This window comes from Pseudophryne corroboree, chromosome 4, assembly GCF_028390025.1.
Source record: "Pseudophryne corroboree isolate aPseCor3 chromosome 4, aPseCor3.hap2, whole genome shotgun sequence".
NCBI classification, from domain to species: domain Eukaryota; kingdom Metazoa; phylum Chordata; class Amphibia; order Anura; family Myobatrachidae; genus Pseudophryne; species Pseudophryne corroboree.
The window spans coordinates 488,972,054-488,995,999 of NC_086447.1; the positions used below are offsets into that span (position 1 = coordinate 488,972,054).

Genomic DNA, 23,946 nt, shown 5'->3' on the forward strand with positions numbered 1-23,946 from the left:
AAGTGGTTCAAACCAGTGCGACTTAAGGAAACTCAACACGACATTAAGGTCCCAAGGCGCCACCGGAGGTACAAAAGGAGGCTGAATATGCAGCACTCCCTTCACAAAAGTCTGTACTTCTGGGAGAGAAGCTAATTCCTTCTGAAAGAAAATGGAAAGGGACGAAATCTGAACCTTAATGGAGCCTAATTTTAGGCCCAAATTCACTCCAGTTTGTAGGAAGTGAAGGAAACGGCCCAGATGGAATTCTTCCATAGGAGCATTCCTGGCCTCACACCAAGAAACATACTTCCGCCATATACGGTGATAATGTTTAGCTGTCACATCCTTCCTAGCCTTTATCAGAGTAGGAATGACCTCATCCGGAATGCCCTTTTCTGCTAGGATCCGGCGTTCAACCGCCATGCCGTCAAACGCAGCCGCGGTAAGTCTTGGAACAGACAGGGTCCCTGTTGTAACAGGTCCTTTCTTAGAGGAAGAGGCCACGGATCTTCTGTGAGCATTTCCTGCAGATCCGGATACCAGGCCCTTCGCGGCCAATCTGGAACAATGAGAATTGTCTGTACTCCTCTTCTTCTTATTATTCTCAACACCTTGGGGATGAGAGGAAGAGGAGGAAACACATAGACCGACTGGAACACCCACGGTGTCACCAGGGCGTCCACAGCCACCGCCTGAGGGTCTCTTGACCTGGCGCAATACCTCCGCAATTTCTTGTTGAAGCGGGACGCCATCATGTCTATCTGGGGCAGTCCCCACAGACTTGCAATCTGTGCGAAGACTTCCTGATGAAGTCCTGGTGGCTTCCGCCATTGCCACTCTGCTCCTTGTGCCGCCTTGGCGGTTTACATGAGCCACTGCGGTGATGTTGTCTGATTGAATCAGAACCGGTAGGTTGCGAAGCAAAGTCTCTGCTTGACGAAAGGCATTGTATATGGCCCTCAGCTCCAGGACGTTGATGTGAAGACAAGTCTACTGGCTTGACCAAAGACCTTGGAAGTTTCTTCCCTGCGTGACTGCTCCCCAACATCGGAGGCTCGCATCCGTGGTTACCAGAATCCAGTCCTGAATGCCGAACCTGCGACCCTCTAGAAGGTGAGCACTCTGCAGCCACCACAGAAGAGATACCCTGGCCCTGGGGGACAGGGTGATCATCCGATGAATCTGTAGATGTGACCCGGACCACTTGTCCAGTAGGTCCCATTGGAAAATCCTTGCATGGAACCTGCCGAATGCAATGGCCTAGTAAGACGCCAACATTTTTCCACAGTGATGCACTGACACTTGTTTTGGCTTCAATAGGTCCCTGACTAGCGTCATGAGTTCCTGGGCCTTTTCTATCGGAAGATAAACCCTTTTCTGGTCCGTATCCAGAATCATGCCTAAGAAGGTCAAACGAGTCGTAGGAACCAACTGTGACTTTGGGATATTGAGAATCCAGCAGTGTTGCTGTAACACCTTCAGTGAAATTGACATGCTGTTCAACAACTGCTCTCGTGATCTCGCTTTTATGAGGAGATCGTCCAAGTACGGGATAATTGTGACACCCTGCTTGCGCAGGAGCACCATCATTTCCGCCATTACCTTGGTGAAAATCCTCGGGGCCGTGGAAAGCCCAAACGGCAGCGTCTGAAATTGGTAATGACAATCCTGTACCGCAAATCTCAGGTATGCCTGATGAGGTGGATATATGGGAACATGAAGGTATGCATCCTTTATGTCCAGGGATACCATAAAATCCCCCCCCCTTCTAGGCTGGCGATGACCGCTCTGAGCGATTCCATCTTGAACTTGAACCTTTTTTAAGTATAGGTTCAAGGATTTTAAATTTAAAATGGGTCTGACCGAACCGTCCGGTTTCGGGACTACAAACAGGGTTGAGTAATACCCCCTCCCTTGTTGAAGCAGGGGAACTTTGACCACTACCTGTTGAAGACACAGTTTGTGAATTGCGTTTAAAACTATCTCCCTTTCTGGGGGAGAAGCTGGTAGGGCCGATTTGAAAAAACGGCGAGGAGGCACCTCTTCGAATTCCAGCTAGTAACCCTGGGAAACAATTTCTATTGCCCAGGGATCCACCTGTGAGTGAACCCAGATGTGGCTAAAAAGTCGAAGACGTGCCCCCATTGGGGCGGACTCCCTCAGCGGAGCCCCAGCGTCATGCGGTGGATTTTGTAGAGGCCGGAGAGGACTTCTGCTCCTGGGAACTAGCTGTGGTTGGCAGCTTCTTCCCTCTGCCCTTACCTCTGGCAAGAAAGGACGATCCTCGTACTCTCTTGTTTCCATGTGACCGAAAGGACTGCATCTGATAAGGTGGCGCTTTCTTAGGCTGTGAGGAAATATAAGGCAAAAAAATTGATTTACCTGCTGTAGCTGTGGAAACCAGGTCCGAGAGACCTTCCCCAAACAATTCCTCACCCTTGTAAGGTAAAACCTCCATATGCCTCTTTGAGTCGGCATCACCTGTCCATTGTCGGGTCCATTGTCGGGTCCATAGGACTCGTCTAGCAGAAATCGCCATAGCGTTGACTCTAGAACCCAGTAGGCCAATGTCTCTTTGAGTATCTCTCATATATAAGACAGCATCTTTAATATGACCCAGGGTCAATAAAATGGTGTCCTTATCCAGGGTATCAATATCCGCCGATAAGGTATCTGTCCATGCTGCTACAGCGCTACAAACCCAAGCCGACGCTATCACCGGTCTGAGTAAGGTACCAGAATGTGTGTAAATGGACTTCAAGGTAGCCTCCTGCTTGCGATCAGCAGGATCTCTGAGGGTAGCCTTATCTTGGGATGGCAGCGCTACCTTTTTGGATAAGCGTGTCCACCCTTGGGGAAGACTCCCACTGTATCCTGTCCTTAGTCGGGAAAGGATGCGCCATAAGAATCCTTTTGGGAATCTGCAGTTTCTTGTCTGGAGATTCCCAAGCCTTTTCAAATAACTCGTTCAGCTCATGAGATGGGGGAAAAGTTACCTCAGGTTTCTTTTCCTTATACATGTGTACCCTCGTGTCAGGGACAGGGGGGTCCTCTGTGATATGCAGTACATCTTTTATTGCAATAATCATATATTGAATACTTTTTGCCAATTTTGGCTGTAACTTTGCATCATCGTAGTCGACACTGGAGTCAGAATCCGTGTCAGTATTAGAGTCTACTATATGGGATAGTGGGCGCTTTTGAGACCCCGAAGGTCCCTGCGACATCGGGGAAGGCAGGGCTTGATTCCCTGTACATTCCCTGGACTCAGCTTTGTCCAACCTTTTGTGCAATAAATTCACATTAGCACTTAAAACATTCCACATATCCAACCAGTCAGGTGTCGGTGTTGCCGACGGAGACACCACACTCATTTGCTCCACCTCCTGCCTAGGAGAGCCTTCTACCTCAGACATGCCGACACACGCGTACCGACACACCACACACTCAGGGAATCCTCTTATCTGAAGACAGTTCCCCCACAAGGCCCTTTGGAGAGACAGAGAGAGTGTTACGCACACCAGTACTAACAGGAGTATACCGGTGTATGAACAGAGAGGGAAGCGAAGCAAACGAACTCACAGACAGTATAACATAACATACACAGGAGGTGATGGAATAACTAATAAACACAAAGTGAACGGAGAAGCCCAAAGGCTCAGGAATTGGGTGTCTCCCTAGTGTCAGGAATGCTCAGATGGAATAGAGCGGACAATGAAGCGAGGTGTAGTGATTTAACATGTGGAGCACCTGAAATGATGTTGCTAAGAGCAACAGAAAAAACCCCAAAGGGTTACCAACGGGTGTGGGAATAAACTCCTTGGTCAGAGATAGAAATATAGACACAAGGAGAGTATCCACAATCCTAACCCCCACTTGCAGGGCACAGGTTCAGCTTACTGCCACTAAACTGACACCTGGACGCCCTGCACAGTGAGGGAGGATTAAGCAAGCAGGTCTGAGAGTACAGCCGCAAACCTGCTGGGTTCACAGAATAGCAAAAGAACCCCAACAGGTCAAACAACTGACTCCAGTCTTACTGCTAGGTCCGGATTGGCAGAATGAAGTACCGAATCCCAAGGCCTATTCGCAGTAAGCAACAAGTAAATACAAAGTCACACAGTACTAGCTAACTCTCTGGAACTGACTAACAAACAAAGATTCAGCAGCATTTGCCTAGCCTGAGAGGATGGTTTATATAGCAGGTGCTGTCCACGCCCCACTCAGACCTCACAGACTGTGAGCACAAAACCAGCGCCGGATTCCCTGCCGTGCAAAGAGCCTGTAACCACTACACAGTAAAAACCCGGACCGGAGTATCAGCTGCGCTCAGGTTACTTCGCTAACACTTGCCTCCCGGTTGCCATGGCGACGTGGCAGCACAGAGCAGGAGATCCTAACAGAGAGAGAGTGTGCCAGCACACACCCAGCGCTAATGACCCAGGAATAAACACAATATGTTTACCCAGATAGCGCTGTTATCATCTAACTGCGCCAAATTATGTGCCCCCCCCCCCCTTCTTTAAAACCCTCTTTCACCGTGGTAAGCAGGGGAGAGTCCGGGGAGCTTCCTCTCAGCGGTGTGCTGTGAAGAAAATGGCGCCGGTGAGTGCTGAGGACCAAGCTCCGCCCCCTCAGCGGCGGGCTTCGGTCCCGCTGAAAATATTTAAAAAACTGGCGGGGGATCTCTTATATACAGTGCCTAGCCTGTATATATCGTTTTTAGCCAGATTGGAGGTTCCTATTGCTGCCCAGGGTGCCCCCCCTGCGCCCTGCACCCTTTCAGTGCCTGCCGTGTGTTGTGTGGGAGCAATGGCACGCAGCGTTACCGCTGCACGCTTACCTCAGTGAAGATCTGAAGTCTTCTGCCGCCTCTGAAGTCTTCTTTCTTCACATACTCACTTGGCTTCTATCTTCCGGCTCTGCGAGGAGGACGGCGGCGCGGCTCCGGGACGAACGGCGAGGGTGAGACCTGCGTTCCGTTCCCTCTGGAGCTAATGGTGTCCAGTAGCCAAAGAAACAGAGCCTAACATTAAAGTAGGTCTGTTTCTCTCTCCTCAGTCCCTCAATGCAGGGAGTCTGTTGCCAGCAGGCTCCCTGAAAATAAATAAAACTAACAAAATTACTTTCTTTTCAGGAAACTCAGGAGAGCTCCCTGTAATGCACCGAGTCTCCTCTGGGCACCGTATCAAACTGAGGTCTGGAGGAGGGGCATAGAGGGAGGAGCCAGTGCACACCCGTACCTAAAGATCTTTTTTAGTGCCCATGTCTCCTGCGGAGCCCGTCTATCCCCATGGTCCTTACGGAGTCCCCAGCATCCTCTAGGACGTAAGAGAAACAGTGCTTATTACATACAGAATATAGGCATAGGCGTGCGCAGCTAATTTTATTAGGGGGTGCACTGCTGGAGGGGCATTTCTAGCACCGCCTTTTGGGTGTGTTTAGCACCGCCCAGGAATATGTCTACCACTAGTTTACATTCTCTCAATATAATCACATGGCTTAATCTAATTTCTCCCTAGTTCCTAATAATAAAGTATATATCATACACTCCAGAGAAATAAAATGAAACATAATGGTGAGATCACCGGCCGGTACTGAGTATTAGCCAAAATTCAAATGACCCCACACAGTATGAGCTAAATTCACATTACACGACACAATATGACCCAAACTTCAGTTACCCCACACAGTATGAGCCGAAATGCACATTACCCCACACAGTATCAGCCGAAATTCACATTACGCCACACAGTATGAGCCAAAATTCACATTACGGCACACAGTATGAGACGAAATTCAAGTGACCCCACACTGTATGAGCTGAAATGAAAATTACTCCACACAGTATGAGCCAAACTTCAAATGACCAGTCACAGTATGAGCCAAATTAACATTACCCCACACAGTGTGAGCCGAAATTCACATTACCCCACACAGTATGAGTGGAAATTCACGTTACGCCACACCCTAACCCAGCTATATTTCTATATGCTAATACTGAAAGAGAGGTGGCGCTACCAATCTCATTATATTTAAATACAGTAACTTACAAATAAGAAAAGAATGAGGTTTGTAGGTGCACTCAGGAAACTACTGAATGCTTGGCTCAGCTAATATATTTATGTAACCATTCTTCTCTATTCTTTTTAAATAAATTTTCTGAGTGCACCTACAGCTCTATTTTTTTTTTTTTTGGGGGGGGGGTTGACTTCATGTATATACTGTATATATACAGTACAGTATATTCCCCATGGCTGACCCCCTTTCTTTCCCCTGCAGGAGCAGGGCAGACTCCTCAGCTGCAGCACTGCAGTTTACGTAGTCCCTTGCAGGCTCGCTGCGATCACCGCAATGCGGGCACAGTGGCTCGCCACAGGTCCTATTCTCCCTCTATGGCTGTCGCGGACACCCACATAGGGAGAATTACCTACATCGCCAGTTTTCTGGCAGCGGCATTGTACCTCCATCGGGATTCCAGCGTCATATTGAGACCGCCTGGATCCAGACGGTCGGTATGTTAAACGCATACCATGTTTTATAGCAGAAGGTACAATCACTGCCCGCTGTACTAGACACATATGCAGTATAATGCAGCGGGTGATGTGCATAGTACTAGTGATGCACAATGTGGGGCAGTAATCTCTGTATGACTACTGTACCAGAGCTAAAAATGACTCTGTATTGTTTGGTTGCCATTACTGATTTTGCTGCAATATGGAGTGCTGCTATTGCACGTCAGCACCAGCTCCACAGGGTGCTGTGACCCCAGCCCTCAGTGTCACAGTAGCAGCAGCTACAGGAGAATATGAAGCTACATATGAAGTGAACAGAACGAGGCTGCGAGTAGCTGCTCCCTATGGAGATCAGCCCTGCCGGACACAGTCGCAGTGGCAGTGTATGCACTACATACAGTACAGAGCTCGCTCTGCCAGCGTTACAGGAGCGGAACCGCTGACACGGTGCTGACCGTACACAGAGCGCCATACACGGTTACCTGCCTGCTGCTGCTGGTGTACTCTAGTTCCAGGACTGTGACAAGCAGCGTCCATGTACTAGCTAGCAGCATTTCCTGATTCGTCTCCCCCCACATCCACCTTCCTAACCAATCAAGTATTAGGCAGTAGGTGTGGGCGGAGCTGACTGAGTGGTGGGTGACTTACCGTCTCAGTCTCTGCTGTATTGTCTCCGTCTGCTGAATTAGTCCTCTGAGTCCACCTGAGAGGAACTCTGTGGTGGCACACAAGGAGAGACAGAGAGCGGTCAGGAGAGACAGAGCACAGGCGGGCCGGGAGAGAGAGCACAGGCGGGCCAGGAGGGAGGACACACGGCGTGACATCATGTCACATCGTGAGGCGGAGCCGGGAACATGTATTAACATAAGTGCAACCAGTGTGGACGCCGGCCAGTAAGTAAATAATACACCCACACATATATCATATCAGTCCATCCTGACCGGGCGGCGGGCGCAGCTGGGGGTCAAAGGAATGTGCTGGAGCGCTCGGTGGTCACTGTGCTGCAGGCATAACGTGTGGGGGGAGCCGGACATTAGGGGGTGCCTGTGCGCACCAGGCACCCCCCGTGCGCACGCCTATGAATATAGGCATTCTGCATATCATTTTAAACAACAGGAGTTGCTTGTGCGTCCTATTCGCAGCTCTTCATTTTAGAAGCAAAATAGGATGTATGAATAGGATGCACAAGCAACTCCTGTTGTTTAAAATGATATGCAACATGCCTATATTCTGTATATATTTGCATACAAAATGTTATGCTGCAGTGTATTCCAGCCATACACTGTAACATAATTAGATACAGTCGTAATTACACACTGAATATAGAAATGCTGCATATAATTTAAATGAGCATAAGCTGCTAGTGTGACTTAGTACATTCATTTGCATCTATGATGCATTTGTGTGTTAAAAAAAAAAACACAAAAAAAACCCAAGTACAGTAGGTAAAGTATTTGGAATTTATACACAGAATATAGACATACAGGTTGAGTATCCCATATCCAAATATTCCGAAATACGGAATATTCCGAAATACGGAGTTTTTTGAGTGAGAGTGAGATAGTGAAACCTTTGTTTTTTGATGACTCAATGTACGCAAACTTTGTTTAATACACAAAGTTATTAAAAATATTGTATTAAATGACCTTCAGGCTGTGTGTATAAGCTGTATATGAAACATAAATGAATTGTGTGACTGTAGACACACTTTGTTTAATGCACAAAGTTATAAAAAATATTGGCTAAAATTACCTTCAGGCTGTGTGTATAAGGTGTATATGTAACATAAATGCATTCTGTGCTTAGATTTAGGTCCCATCACCATGATATCTCATTATGGTATGCAATTATTCCAAAATACGGAAAAATCCGATATCCAAAATACCTCTGGTCCCAAGCATTTTGGATAAGGGATACTCAACCTGTATCACATATAATTGGATTCAGCTGGAACTGCATGTGTGACTTAGTAAATTTTTATGATTCTAATATACATTTCCCAGGAAAAAAAAATGTAAAAATGCAATGTGCAGTACGTAGAGCAGGGCTGGCCAAACCGGTCCTCGAGATCTACCAACAGTTCATGTTTTCTAGGCCTCCTGGAGATCTGTAGAATTGTCAGTTAGGAATGAATGCAGCACATCTTAATTAGTAATGACTACACCTGTGCACCAGCTAGGTAGTCTGGAAAATGTGTACTGTTGGTAGATCTCGAGGACTGGTTTGGCCAGCCCTGACGTAGAGCATTTTTACCAAAGTTTTTTTTTTCACATGTCAAAATGTACTGAAAAGTGTTTATTGCAAATGTGCTTGAAAAGTGTACTTATAATTGATTTCTAACATTTTCATAACAAACTCGGGCCAAAAAAACACCTCCAAATTCTTTGAGAGTTTTAGAGCTGTTTTGTGTCCGACTTGCAATATCGGACTTCATTACATTGGCTGAGTTTGTATACTTAACACAGGCAAAACATCTGAATCCAACTTTTTATCGGGCTCTCTACTTTAGAGCCGAAAGTGTCAGAAAAAGCCGGTTTGAGTCCGCTATTACATTAGCCGACTATGCAAAATGCCCGATGTCTGCGGCAATAGCTGCAAACAACAGGCATTTTGCCATTATCAGCTCCCACTACATCCTGGCCTATATGTTAAGCGCCTTTAGTCCTATTGGAGAAAGAGCGCTATATAAATAAATTATTTTTAATATTAATATTAACTGTTTTGATTCTGTTGGAGCTGACCTGTGACTGACCTGCTTAGTCAGGACTTTGAGAATTAGGAGTCATATTCTGCTTCACACTGTTCTGTTCATGTATGGGGGAACTGTGTGCCTCCAATATTTATGTTGCAATGGAGGTAACATGTTGGAAATTTTTTGACTTGGAATGTTAATGGTCTGGCACTCAAAGGTGAATTTTTTTTGCCTACCCCTGCTTTAAACCTTTAGTTAAAATTAGCCACACACTTTTACATCTGACCACTTGGATTCCTGTAAGATTTGGTCATATATATATATATATATATATATATATATATATATATATATATATATAGAACAGAGTAATGGGCGGCACTCCAATGGATTTTAAGAAATCATACAGCTCACCAAGTCATCTTCATCTACGAACGAAGATGGCTTGGTGAGCTGTATGATTTCTTAAAATCCATTGGAGTGCCGCCCATTACACTGTTCTGTTTGCTGGGCCTTGTAGTGCCACGGGAAGGCACCCGAGTATTTATCTCTTGCTGTAGGAGTGCCGGTCACAGTTGTTCTTTTATATATATATATATATATATATATATATATATATATATATATATATATAACATACAGTATCTCCACTATGTGGAAAGACAGCACTCTCCAAATTGAAAATTGTGCGAGTAAATTGTCATCAAGAAAACCCGCCTGGCCCTGAGCCATGCCAGTGGAGTATTGTATATTCTGGAGAACCTGTAATGGATAATGTTACTTACCGTACCTGGTATTCCACGCGGTCTCCCTGTCGTGTACTGACCAGGCCCAGCACTGCTTAGCTTCCAAGTTCGGATGGTGTCGGGCTTGACCAGTGCGGTATGACGGTAAATATAACCAACAGATATATGGACTTTAGACAAATGTACCCTTACACTTCGTAACACGTGTGTAACCCAAAATGATGAATCCGGTGCTATACAGTGCCTACTTCTAAACAAATAATGCAATACAGGGTGGGTGCAGGAAAAGAAACAATGCGTATACGGATTGGATCTATATATATCGGGGGGTCCCTGCACTCTCACTTAACATAGATAAGAGGTGGGGTGCCAGTCAGAGTCCAATCCCATAGGGGATGGGGCCCATAGTACAACATACAGTATCTCCACTATGTGGAAAGACAGCACTCTCCAAATTGAAAATCAAAAAAGTGAATATTTATTTCAAAGTTTTATCTCACAGTTTTCCTGGTAATGTCCAACGTTTCGGTCCACACCGGGACCTTTATCAAGGTGACACAGCAAAAAACATCCATACAGCAGTGCAGCGGGAGCCAATGTTGAGTAGGGAAACTGGAGCAACAGATGGGCCTCACAGTACCGGAAGCCGGAAGTTGCGTTCCATTGTGCGTTCCACGGGGTCCGAGACCTGACCCCAGCTCGCGGCAGCACGCTACAGTGGCGATCCTGTCAGTATACAGCCCTGGGGACACAGGCTCCATTAATACATATATTCAACTAAGTGCCACATAGTTTTGGTTTACATTAACACGCGCCAACACTTCCGGTTTCACAGGAAGTGACCCCGTGCGTGTCACCATGCGTTCCACCATGCCCTGAATCACCAGGGAGGCGGAATTGGCGCCATTATGGGTATATATTAGGGGCCTGTGAGGCCCATCTGTTGCTCCAGTTTCCCTACTCAACATTGGCTCCCGCTGCACTGCTGTATGGATGTTTTTTGCTGTGTCACCTTGATAAAGGTCCCGGTGTGGACCGAAACGTTGGACATTACCAGGAAAACTGTGAGATAAAACTTTGAAATAAATATTCACTTTTTTGATTTTCAATTTGGAGAGTGCTGTCTTTCCACATAGTGGAGATACTGTATGTTGTACTATGGGCCCCATCCCCTATGGGATTGGACTCTGACTGGCACCCCACCTCTTATCTATGTTAAGTGAGAGTGCAGGGACCCCCCGATATATATATATATATATATAGATAGATATATAGATAGATATATAGATATATATAGATATATATACATAGTAACATAGTATCTGAGGTTGAAAAAAAGACAATTGTCCATCGAGTTCAACCTATTTGTGGTGTCCTATGCATGATGATTTGACTAAAATTTCTGACTGATGCTGCTGTCAGCCGTTGCATTTTATCCCTATTTATAGTAACTATAATGCATGACTATGCACCATACCCCTGGATATCCTTATCCATTAGGAATTTATCTAACCCATTCTTAAAGGTGTTGACAGATTCCGCCATTACAACTCCCTCGGGCAGGGAATTCCAAACACGTATTGTCCTTACCGTGAAAAAGCCTTTACGACGTATTGTGCGGAATCTCCTCTCCTCTAACCTGAGCGAGTGTCCACGAGTCCTCTGTGTTGATCTAACCAAAAACAGGTCCCGCGCAAGCTCTGTGTATTGTCCCCTTATATATTTGTAGATGTTGATCATATCCCCTCTTAGTCTCCGCTTTTCCAATGTAAACATGCCTAGTCTTTCAAGCCTTTCCTTTTATTCCATCGTCTCCATGCCCTTAATTAGTTTGGTCGCTCTCCTCTGTACCTTTTCTAGCTCCAGGATATCCTTTTTGTAGTACGGTGCCCAGAATTGTACACAGTATTCAAGGTGTGGCCTCACTAGTGATTTATATAACGGGAGTATAATACTCTCGTCCCTAGCATCAATACCCCGTTTTATGCATGCTAATATCTTATTAGCCTTCTTTGCTGCAGTCCTACTTTGGGTACTACTGCTTAGCTTGCTATCTATGAGCAAACCTAAGTCCTTTTCCAGTACAGAACCCCCTAATTTTACCCAATTTAGTAGGTAGGTGTAATTTTTGTTCTTGTTACCACAGTGCATTACCTTACACTTGTCTGTGTTGAAGCGCATTCTCCATTTGGCTGCCCATGCTTCTAATTTAACTAAATCGTTCTGAAGAGACTCGGCATCCTCCTCTGTATTTATAGCCTTACACAATTTGGTATCATCTGCAAAAATTGACACCATGCTCTCTAGACCTTCTGTTAGGTCGTTAATGAAAATATTGAACAATAGCGGTCCTAATACTGAGCCTTGCGGCACACCACTTAGCACTTCAGTCCAAATTGAAAAAGATCCATTAACCACAACGCGCTGCTCCCTATTATCTAACCAGTTTTTGACCCAAGTGCATAATGTGCTTCCTAGCCCTGATTCTTGTAGCTTGTAGATAAGTCTCATGTGTGGTACAGTATCGAACGCTTTGGCAAAGTCTAAAAAGATTACATCCACGTCTTTACCCTGATCTAGGTTTGCGCTTACTGTTTCATAAAAGCCAAGTAAGTTGGTTTGACAGGATCTGTCCTTCATAAACCCATGTTGATTCCTTTTAATGACCTTATTGACTTCAATGAACTTCTGGATACTATCTCTTAGAATACCTTCCAATACTTTCCCCACTATAGATGTAAGACTAACTGGTCTATAATTACCTGGTTCAGCTTTACTTCCCTTTTTGAATATAGGCACTACTTCCGCTATACACCAGTCTTTGGGAACCATACCTGATATAACTGAATCCTTAAAGATCAAAGATAGCGGTTTTGCCAGTTCAGAGTGAAGCTCCATTAGAACCCTTGGGTGAATACCATCGGGCCCTGGTGATTTATTAATCTTTAAATGTTTTAATCGGTCACAGACTACTTCCTCGCTGAAATAAGTACCTATCAGTGGGATATTCTCATTATTGAGATTGTGTGTCAGTCCCTGAATTGGGTCCTCTCTAGTGAATACTGTTGAAAAAAACTCATTTAGTGTGTCCGCTATGTCATTATCATTTTTGCTTAAGACTCCCAACTTGTCTTTTAAAGGGCCTATACTCTCCTTCTTTAATCTCTTGCTATTAATGTATTTAAAGAATTTTTTGGGATTCGCTTTGCTTTCCTTTGCTACTAGTTTTACATACCCTGAAAAGGCACTGAGAGTGTGGTCGAATGATGGACACTTTATGAATATTATGAATACAGCAATGATGCTTCAAAGCTCTGATCACAAATAACTGTGTCTATAAGTTGCTATAGGGCCTATTCATCAAGCAATTTTCACTTTAAAATATATTGAAACTTCTGTTTCCTTATGTTTAAGGGGAGAATGTAAGTTTTGCTGGAATGTAACATGAAAAAAGAAGGAGATATTGTAAATACCTCCTGGTTTTCAGTAGTGATGAGCGGGTTCGGTTCCTTGGGATCCGAACCCCCCCGAACTTCACCCATTTTACACGGTTCCGAGGCAGACTCGAATCTTCCCGCCTTGCTCGGTTAACCCGAGCGCGCCCGAACGTCATCATCCCGCTGTCGGATTCTCGCGAGATTCGTATTCTATATAAGGAGCCGCGCGTCGCCGTCATTTTCACTCGTGCTTTGGAGATGATAGCGAGAGGACGTGGCTGCGTTCTCTCAGTTTCTGTGTTCAGTGTGCTGCAAATATCTGCTCAGTGTGCTGCAAATATCTGTGCTCAGTGTGCTTGCAAATATCTGTGCTCAGTGTGCTGAAAATATCTACGTTCTCTGCCTGAAAAACGCTCCATATCTGTGCTGCATTGTAGTATATAGTAGGAGGACAGTGCAGAATGTTGCTTTGACCACCAGTATATATATAGCAGTACGGTACAATAGTCCACTGCTCTACCTCTGTGTCGTCAAGTATACTACGCATCCATACCTGTGCTGCATTTTAGTTGTGCGCAGTATATAGTAGGAGGGGACAGTGCAGAATGTTGCTGTGACCACCAGTAAATATATAGCGGTACGGTACAGTAGTCCACTGCTCTACCTCTGTGTCGTCAAGTATAGTATGCATCCTTACCTGTGCTGCATTTTAGTTGTGCGCAGTATATAGTAGGAGGGGACAGTGCAGAATGTTGCTGTGACCACCAGTATATATATATAGCAGTATGGTACAGTAGTCCACTGCTCTGCCTCTGTGTCGTCAAGTATACTATGCATCCATACCTGTGCTGCATTTTAGTTGTGCGCAGTATATAGCATGAGGGGACAGTGCAGAATGTTGCTGTGACCACCAGTATATATATAGCAGTACGGTACAGTAGTCCATTGCTCTACCTCTGTGTCGTCAAGTATACTACAAAAGTTCAGTAAAATTACCCAAAAATCAAAATTAAAAGCGTCTGATGAGAAGCGTAAACTTGCCAATATGCCATTTACGACACGTAGTGGCAAGGAACGGCTGAGGCCCTGGCCTATGTTCATGGCTAGTGGTTCAGATTCACATGAGGATGGAAGCACTCATCCTCTCGCTAGAAAACTGCAGTGCCACTCCTAGATGGGCCAGGTGTTTGTGTCGGCCACTTGGGTCGCTTAGCTTAGCCACACAGCTACCTCATTGCACCTCTTTTTTTCTTTGCATCATGTGCTGTTTGGGGACTATTTTTTAAATCTGCCATCCTGTCTGACACTGCAGTGCCACTCCTAGATGGGCTAGGTGTTTGTGTCGGCCACTTGGGTCGCTTAGCTTAGTCACACAGCTACCTCATTGCACCTCTTTTTTTCTTTGCATCATGTGCTGTTTGGGGACTATTTCTTAAATCTGCCATCCTGTCTGACACTGCAGTGCCACTCCTAGATGGGCCAGGTGTTTGTGTCGGCCACTTGGGTCGCTTAGCTTAGTCACACAGCTACCTCATTGCATCTCTTTTTTTCTTTGCATCATGTGCTGTTTGGGGACTATTTTTTAAATCTGCCATCCTGTCTGACACTGCAGTGCCACTCCTAGATGGGCTAGGTGTTTGTGTCGGCCACTTGGGTCGCTTAGCTTAGTCACACAGCTACCTCATTGCACCTCTTTTTTTCTTTGCATCATGTGCTGTTTGGGGACTATTTTTTAAATCTGCCATCCTGTCTGACACTGCAGTGCCACTCCTAGATGGGCCAGGTGTTTGTGTCGGCCACTTGGGTCGCTTAGCTTAGCCATCCAGCGACCTTGGTGCACCTCTTTTTTTCTTTGCATCATGTGCTGTTTGGGGACTATTTTTTAAATCTGCCATCCTGTCTGACACTGCAGTGCCACTACTAGATGGGCTAGGTGTTTGTGTCGGCCACTTGGGTCGCTTAGCTTAGTCACACAGCTACCTCATTGCACCTCTTTTATTCTTTGGATCATGTGCTGTTTGGGGACTATTTTTTAAATCTGCCATCCTGTCTGACACTGCAGTGCCACTCCTAGATGGGCCAGGTGTTTGTGTCGGCCACTTGGGTCGCTTAGCTTAGCCTCCCAGCGACCTCTGTGCAAATTTTAGGACTAAAAATAATATTGTGAGGTGTGAGGTGTTCAGAATAGACTGGAAATTAGTGGAAATTATGGTTATTGAGGTTAATAATACTATGGGATCAAAATGACCCCCAAATTCTATAATTTAAGCTGTTTTTGAGGGTTTTTTGTAAAAAAAACACCCGAATCCAAAACACACCCGAATCCGACAAAAAATTTTCAGGGAGGTTTTGCCAAAACGCGTCTGAATCCAAAACACGGCCGTGGAACCGAATCCAAAACCAAAACACAAAACCTGAAAAATTTCCGGTGCACATCACTAGTTTTCAGTCAGCAGCCCTATAGGGACTGTATGTGACAAAAACTGTAAAGCGTAGTTTTCCGGATTTTGCATGCATGGGATAAAACCATCTTCAGATGGCATTAGCTCATTAACTTCAGTGTGGCAGACCTCCCGCGGAAGGATCTTGGGATCCCTCTCGTGTGGAATGGAGCTGTTTGTGATTTTGATCATGAAATTTTAGCAATGCGCATACATAGCTGAATAGCTGATTTAGGGCCTAATTCAGCATGGATTGCAAAAGCAAAATATTTCTGTAATGGGCAAAACCATGTGCAGTGCAGGGGGGTCAGATATAACATGTGCAGAGAGAGTTAGATTTGGGTGGGGTGTGTTCAAACCAAAATTTAAATTGCAGTGTAAAAATAAAGCAGCTGGTATTTACCCTGCACAGAAACAAAATAACCCACCTAAATCTAACTCTCTCTGCACATGTTACATTTGCCCCAACTGCAGTGCACATGGTTTCAGGGCCGTCTTTTTGTATGGGATCAATGGGCACTTGCCCAAGGGCCCCAGGAGTATAAGGGCCCTATGCCAATAGCTGAGGGTCCCCTTTTTCCAGGGGTACCAGATTTTTGAAAATCGGCCCTGGGGAACCGGAGATATTCAACTTCAAAGCAGTGGTCCCCACCCGAGCCTATTAATTGCAACCAGATATATCAGGTTCTGCCTGAATTAGAGTTTATCTGAGAGTATACTCCAAAAGCTGGTACTCTCCCCTTTCAGTGGACACTGGCAGCTTGTCTCTACTATGCCCAGAACCAGAGATATCAGCCTTACAGCAGCTGGTCCCTGCTTCAGCTCCACATGCCTGGTATGCAGTTTTATATTTTTCATCTGTGGATTGCTCTGACTCCTTAACTCTGATCCCCAAGACTCCAGTACCTCCTGAAAGGTAAGAAGTAATTAGCAGAAATTACTGCTCCAGGTCCTACATGCTGAGCGGAAGATAGAACACTGCCCACCGCCCGCGGGACATCAAAGCTGCCTCTGATAGCACCAACCATCGGTGGCGTAACTAGAATTTTTACTCCCCCCAACCGAAAACATTCTCTGGCGCCCTTCCCCCCCAATAATTGCCACTAGCAAAGTGATGAATCTGCGGGCACCGCAGGAGTGCATCACAAAAAACGGTGTGTGGCCTTGGTGAAATGGGTGTGACTTTGCATAAAGGGACGTGGCATTGCAGGAAAAGACTACCTTATGCCCCAGTTTTGCAACCTGCACGCCCAGGCGTTGGACACCACAGAAAACAAAAAAATCCTGATTCATGCCCCTTACATTATTTGTCATTTTACCTCCTTATAGTAATGCCCAGTATACATTATGCCACATACTGCAATGGCCCTTAGACATTATGCCACACACAATAATGCCCATGACACAATATGCCACACACCATAATGCCCCTGACACATTATGCCACACACCGTAATGCCTGTGACACATTATGCCACGCATCGCAATGCCCGTTATACATTATGCTACACACTGCAATGCCCCTGATACATTATAGCACATACAATGCCTGTGATACAGTACACCACACACAGTCATGCCTGTGACACATTATGACACACACCGCAATGCCCGTTATACATTATGCCACACACTGTAATACCCCTGAGACATTATAGAACATACCACAATGCCTGTGATATAGTATACCATACACCGTAATGCCTGTGACACATACCGCAATGCCCGTTATACCTTATGCCACACACCGCAATGCCCATTAATATTATGCCACACACCACAATGCCCCTAAGACATTATACCACATACCACAATGCCCGTGATATAGTATACCACACACCGTAATGCCTGTGACACATTATGAAACACACCGCAATGTCCGTGATACATTATGCCACACACTGCAATGTCCGTGATCATTATGCCACACACCGCAATTTCCGTGATACATTATGCCACACACCGCAATGCCCATTACACATTAAGCCCTACAGTAAGGCTTCTAATTACTTTTAATTACTTTTAAATTACCTGCTCGTTGCCAGGGCTCTTGGTTCCATGCACGGTGCCAGGGGTTTTCATGCTCAGGGTGTCATGCTCGTTGCCAGGGGTTTCATGCGTTAGGTGTTATGCTTTTTGCCAGAGGTATCATGTGTTGGGTGTCAAGCTCGTTGCCAGTGGGTAATATTCATTGCCAGGGGTTTCATGCACTGGGTGTCATGCTTGTTGCTAGAGCAGGGGCGCTTTAAGAGAGCAGGAGGCCCGTGTTCAGCCTCCTCCGTTCGGGCCCCCTCCTCTTTGCCCAGAGCACTGTAGAGTCTGAGCACTAGAGGGCTCAGACTCTACTGCGCATGCGCAGATCTCCGGGAAAATGGCCCTCCCTGAGATTTATCTACTGCGCATGTGCAAAACTGTGAAAATGGCTATTTTCACAGTGCTGCGAATGCCAGCGCTGGACTCCAGAGGGGTGAGTATTTTAAAAATGGGTGCAGCGTGTGCGGAGGGGGCCCCCTCTGGACTCAGGGGCCCATGTGCACCGCACACTGCACCATTATAGAAATGCCAGTGTGCTAGGGGGTAATGCTTATTGCCAGGGATTTAATGAGCTAGGTGTTGTGCTTGTTACTAGGAAGTAATGCTTGTTGCTAGGGCTGTGCTCCCAGTGCCACATATGCCCCAAGTGCCAGATATTCCCCCACAGTGCCAGATAACAATATGCCCCCATAGTGCCAGAAACACATATGCCCCCAGTGCCAAATATGCCAACCCAGTGCCAAATACACATATGCCCCCAGTGCCCCATATGCCCCCCAGTGCCAGCTACACATATACCCCCAGTGCCAAATATGCCCCCCCAGTGCCAGGTACACATCCTCCCCAGCTGCTGTGAGCGCGCCTCTCCTGGCTGTGTCCATCCTGTGTCTCCAGCAGTGTGTCTTTCAAATGAAGTGATACTGCAGCTGCCGGTCCGCGAGCTCTAATTGGCTCACGAAACGGCACTTCATTTAACAGACACGCCACCGCCGGAGACCCAGGAGGGACACACAGGAGAGGCAAGCGCTGTGCCCTCCGGCTCCTTAGCAAAACTCACAGCAGCAATCAGTGGCGGCGGCGGCGCCCCCGCAGCCCTACACCACCAAGCCGCCGCAGTGGCTGCGGGGGCAGGAGTTATGCCACTGCCTACCACCCGTGCCACTAGAGTATGGGTAGGGGTCCCATTGAATTGCTTTGCCCAGGGGCCTAGACTGCTGTTAAGATGATCCTGCATGGTTTTGCCCATTAGAGAAAGATTTTGCTTTTGCGATCCATGCTGAATTAGGCCCTTAGATTGTACATTCCATACAATAAAATTCCTTATTGCCACAATACAGTATATATTGAAAAAGAGTCTCCATTCTCAGGGTCTAGCCTCAATTTTTGATAATTATTTACGTCACAAATGAACTAAACTGCAACTGACCACAAATAAAGTTATTATACAGTTTCAAATGAAGACTGTAACAATGATAACCTCCCGTTATAACAGTGTAGGGTTTATAGCTCATTCCCTCTAACACACCTTGTGATTTCAGCACCTTTTCTTGCTGCAGCTTTAGTTTGACACTTTCTATAGCCTTTAGAGTGGACTCTTCACAAGCCTTTGTTACAGCATTTTGTTTTGCTTCTTTAACATATGATGACATAAGCTGAGACATATCAAAGATCTAAAAGATACAGTTAAGGTTTAAGCCAAATATTACATACAAATGTATATTACTGTTTCCTGCAATAGAATGTTAACAAAATAATTTCAGTTCAGACAAAAACAAGTGAAGGGAGAAGCAAGCACTTGTCTTTCACAGTATGAGAATGCTACAATGCACACACTGATCAGTCCCAAGACACAATGGAAGATGTTACAAAGTAGGGCAGCTAACCCGGGATGCGGTCAATTTACCTACAATCAAAATCCAGATGGGCAAAATCCCAAAAACTAATGCCCGACGGTCAAAATCCCGACAAGGTAAAAATACCGATAAGGCCATAATACCGACATTTAAAATGTTGATAGGTCAAAAAGTTGACATGAGTTTTTCATGATTTTTTCATTCAGACCAACTTGTTCATACTTTACCATCCCAGTGGACCTGGAGGAGGAATATAATAGTGTGCCGAGCACAGCGAGCCATGCAATGGGACGTGGGACACTTATACGGTGTCAATGTCGACCTATGTCGACATACACACCAAAAACAATGAAAACCTCGTTGCCTTTTTGACCTATCTACATTTTAAATGCCGGTGTTTTGACCTTGTCGTTATTTTAAATGTCGGTATTTTGACCTTGTCTGGATTTTGACCTTGTCGGGATTTTGACCGTCGGTCAATACACACAGCTATGTTAAAGCTGGACATAGCATACCAACTAACTGTTGGGTTCTTGTTTTTTGTTTGGCATACTATAAAGAACTAAAAAGGTGTATCTAATAAAGTGGCCACTGCATGCATGTCTGGTGTTATTCTGACTACAGCAGAATCCTTTTCGTATAGGATGTCTCATTCAGTGAAGCGGTGGAGCCTGATACATGAGCTTGACAACCAAGGAAAGCAGTGGTAGTATAACTCAAATCCAGGCCAAGGAAGTTGTATGTAGAAGGGAGAACGCCTATCCTGCCTGGCGATTCTCTTTACAGTTGACTAGTGAGGTTTCCATCCTTCAGAAGTTAAGCAAGTAAAATCCAGTTAGATGGACTCCTTAGCTCGCAAGGTGGCTACAGATAAAACATGTAGCCACTCACATATTTGACAACATGCTTAAAAATTGAGTTATTCAAAAATATTTGAGAGGCTTTACAAAGTTAGCTTCATTCACTAAAGTCACCTTGTTCTGCCTAAGCTGGGTGTTGTCATCAGGTGCCAACTATTGTGGGAATGGAAAAGTAAACCGCAGACACATGGACATACCACGATAGAGACACCCACAGAATTGATAAGTTTGCTGCAAGTCAATATCTGGAATTAATGAGGGACCATGCAATCTGTGTGTCCTCCCTCTGCCTAAAGCATCCAGGCTACACAGAGGTATAGGAATGGGCCGATATATGGTCACATAGTAGATTGATTTTAAAGAAGCCAAATGTAAGATTACTATATTAAAACATAAGCTAAGCAATATTGAATATCACATCGCCATTCTTTCTTTTTTTCATAAATAGTAAATTCACCCACCTTTCCTGAGTATTTGTTGGCTATTAAGTTACAGACAGATGTTTTCCCAGAAGACTTTGGTCCAAGGACAGCAATCTTGCAGGGAGGTAATGGCATAGGAGGAAGAAGATATGGACGAGGATTCTGCATAAATTTTATCAATGATTCTTCAGATGATAATAAGTACATCTTATCTAGAAAACTAAAAATCCATAAATAAGATATAATTAAAAAAAATTAATAATAATTATAGCATGCAATTTACAAGCAAACTTTACCTAACAGCAAACTCTGCCAATCCTTTCTTAATATATCCTTCTTTCAGAGCCACAGGACATAAATTGCCCCAGCAGCTTCTGCGCCACCTATATCGGGGACCAATCATACGAGATGATGAAAGCGTCCGCATAATTTCATCCTATGAAACAAAAATAATCTATTATACTTCACTTATCAAACATTTATTGAAATTATTAGTGTGTCCATAAAATGTGATAATTATTTGATTTGTATTCATTACATAACATTTATCAGGTGTTATAGCTTATTTCTCAGATTTCTACATTCTCCACTAAGTTATCATATAATACCCCTTTTCCACCTAAATATGCTGGTCACAGCAGGGGGCCTGACACGGGTGTTACCTAGCTGAGACCCCCGTCAGCTCCCTTTCCTATCTGCAGTCACCATTCCGGCATATTGCCGGGTTGGTGACGATTCCAGTGACGCAGTGATCTCCCAGCACTGAGACCCGCGTCAGCTCCCTTTCCTATCTGCAGTCACCATTCCAGCATATTGCCGGGTTGGTGACGATTCCAGTGACGCGGTGATCTCCTGGCGCCGCCCATACAGTGTAAATGGGAAACGGGTTGCATCGACCTGGCTTCCATTTACACAGCACAGCTTGCCGGGTTGAACACGTGTTCAACCCTGAAAGCTACACGAGTTGGAATACCGAGTCACTCGACCCGTATTATTCCAACTGGGCTCTTTTACACCAACCAGCAACACGGGTTATGCGCGTTCATGTTCAATAACCTGTGTTATACAGTATGCTGGTTGGTGTAAAAGGGGTATAGGACAGTGCGACAGGTAATGCTGGGACAGACGGCATGATGGATCTGCTACTGTAAAACAAAGAAACATACAACTATATAACACTGCGCATGCACAATCACACTGGTGTTCACTGCTGCTGAGGAAGCTTTAACGCGAGACGTCACTGTTTGACATGTTCCTAGTTAATGTAATATACTGGGCAAGCTAGATGGATGTAGACAGTTAGCAAAACATTTTTATTTTTTATAGTGCAGGTTAGGAACAGCTATATATTACTTGCATTTTTGTCACACTGGTGCTGTAAGTTTACTGCAGCACTTTTCACAGCACATTGTTAGTGGGGTTTTTTTGTGACTGCCAGGTTCTAACAGAGGAGCAGTATTAACCCAGTGCACACTGGTGTTTTTTTCCACGTGGAAGAACTTTACCAGCAATGACATCAAAGTACAGACACTTTTGTAATGATGGATGCCACCGGGGATGAAATCATATTGTGTGAAAATGATGTAAACACTGCTGAGGGTGACAATGATAATTATCGTAACATCTTGCCACTGAAGAAGTCATTAACAGCACTGTTAGCTTAGCTGTCTTAAGATGATTTGTAGCTTGTTTTGTGGGTGCCCAAACAAACCAAGCGCTTCAGCCACAAAAGTGTCAGTCCCTGTCGCTGAAGTGATTGGTTTGGTAAACTGTGCATGTCCTTTTTAATATCAAACATAAGGGTAGGAGGGTGGGCCAAGGACAATTCCATTTTGTTACACTTTTTTTTCTGCCATGCAAAGGCACATCCTAATGTCGGGCAACCCCCACCAACGGCTAAATCAGGGAGGGACAATAAGGGTGATCTCCCCCTGTTGCACTGAACCACAGCCCTACCAACCTACTGATACCACAGGCAGTAGTGCAGCTCTAGGCAGAGCAGAGGTCAGGTTGAGCTGTGGGTTCCAGCTGCACACAGGGCCTTATTAAGTTTGGATCAGAGATACAATCGCATTTTCCTGACCTGCGGCCAACTGAATTGTGATTGCATCACTGGCGGAGATTAACAAGTTGGCTGGCCTTGCCTTGTGCTTGGTGGCCCCCAATTAGCAAACTGAAGCTGAATAAGGTCCACAGTCTGCTGTCAGCCTGAACCCACAGCACCCGGCCTGATGGAAAAGGAAGCAGAGTGGCATGGGATTTGTAGTTTATTTTATTTTTTTTAACATCAATAGTTTTTATTGAATTTTATATTGAATGCAAAAAGGGAAGAAAAAAGGAGGGGGTACAGAAAAAAGACCAGGGTGGGGAGGGATGTACACGTCAATAAAATGCAACATACATATAGAACAGATAGCATAACACTAAGTAGGTATACAGGTATCCTAGACATGTTAACAGTTTGAAATGTGCATAGCTAGTTCAATATGGTTTCTCTACTCCGTCTCTAGAACCGGTGGGGATCGGTTGATAACATTATAAATGTAATATATGGTAAAAACCAGAGGGGAAAGTATGGGAGATAGAGCACTCAAGAAGTTGAAGGTTCCTCATTCAGGCTGAATTGTAAAGGGGACGACATCCCCGGGTGTGATATGAGGGTGGAGCCTTCCCCCTCCGTGACGTATTCATGCCAATGGAACCATTTCACCATGGGAGAGGAAGCAGAAGAGGAATAAGGCATACATTCGGTTTCCATAGTATAATGGAAATTAACTTTATGAAACACCTTTAGAACAGGTGGGACCGCCACCTGCTTCCAGGCTTGGGCCAGGGTTGCCCTTGCTGCTATACAGATGTGTCCCAACAGGTACCTCTGGGAGGATGATACCTCCAGGGGATACATATGTAGGAGAACCAGATCTGGGGATGGGTTTAAAGATAGGCCTAGAACTTTATTTATTA

The 23,946-nt window shown here is 45.1% G+C and overlaps 1 protein-coding gene and 1 pseudogene across 5 annotated transcripts in view; both read right to left on the reverse strand.

Annotated features, from left to right (window-relative positions):
* AK9 (adenylate kinase 9) overlaps positions 1 to 23,946 on the reverse strand; it is a 406,441-nt gene that overhangs the window by 225,788 nt on the left and 156,707 nt on the right. For all 5 annotated transcript variants that reach the window (XM_063917113.1, XM_063917112.1, XM_063917116.1 and 2 more), the window contains exons 11-13: positions 21,279 to 21,418; positions 21,022 to 21,202; positions 19,373 to 19,517 (exon numbers count right to left, since the gene is read on the reverse strand). In XM_063917113.1, the coding sequence (XP_063773183.1) occupies positions 19,373 to 19,517; positions 21,022 to 21,202; positions 21,279 to 21,418 (466 nt within the window). The remainder of the gene's footprint in view (positions 1 to 19,372; positions 19,518 to 21,021; positions 21,203 to 21,278; positions 21,419 to 23,946) is intronic.
* On the reverse strand, positions 9,968 to 10,085 carry LOC134912801 (5S ribosomal RNA; annotated as a pseudogene).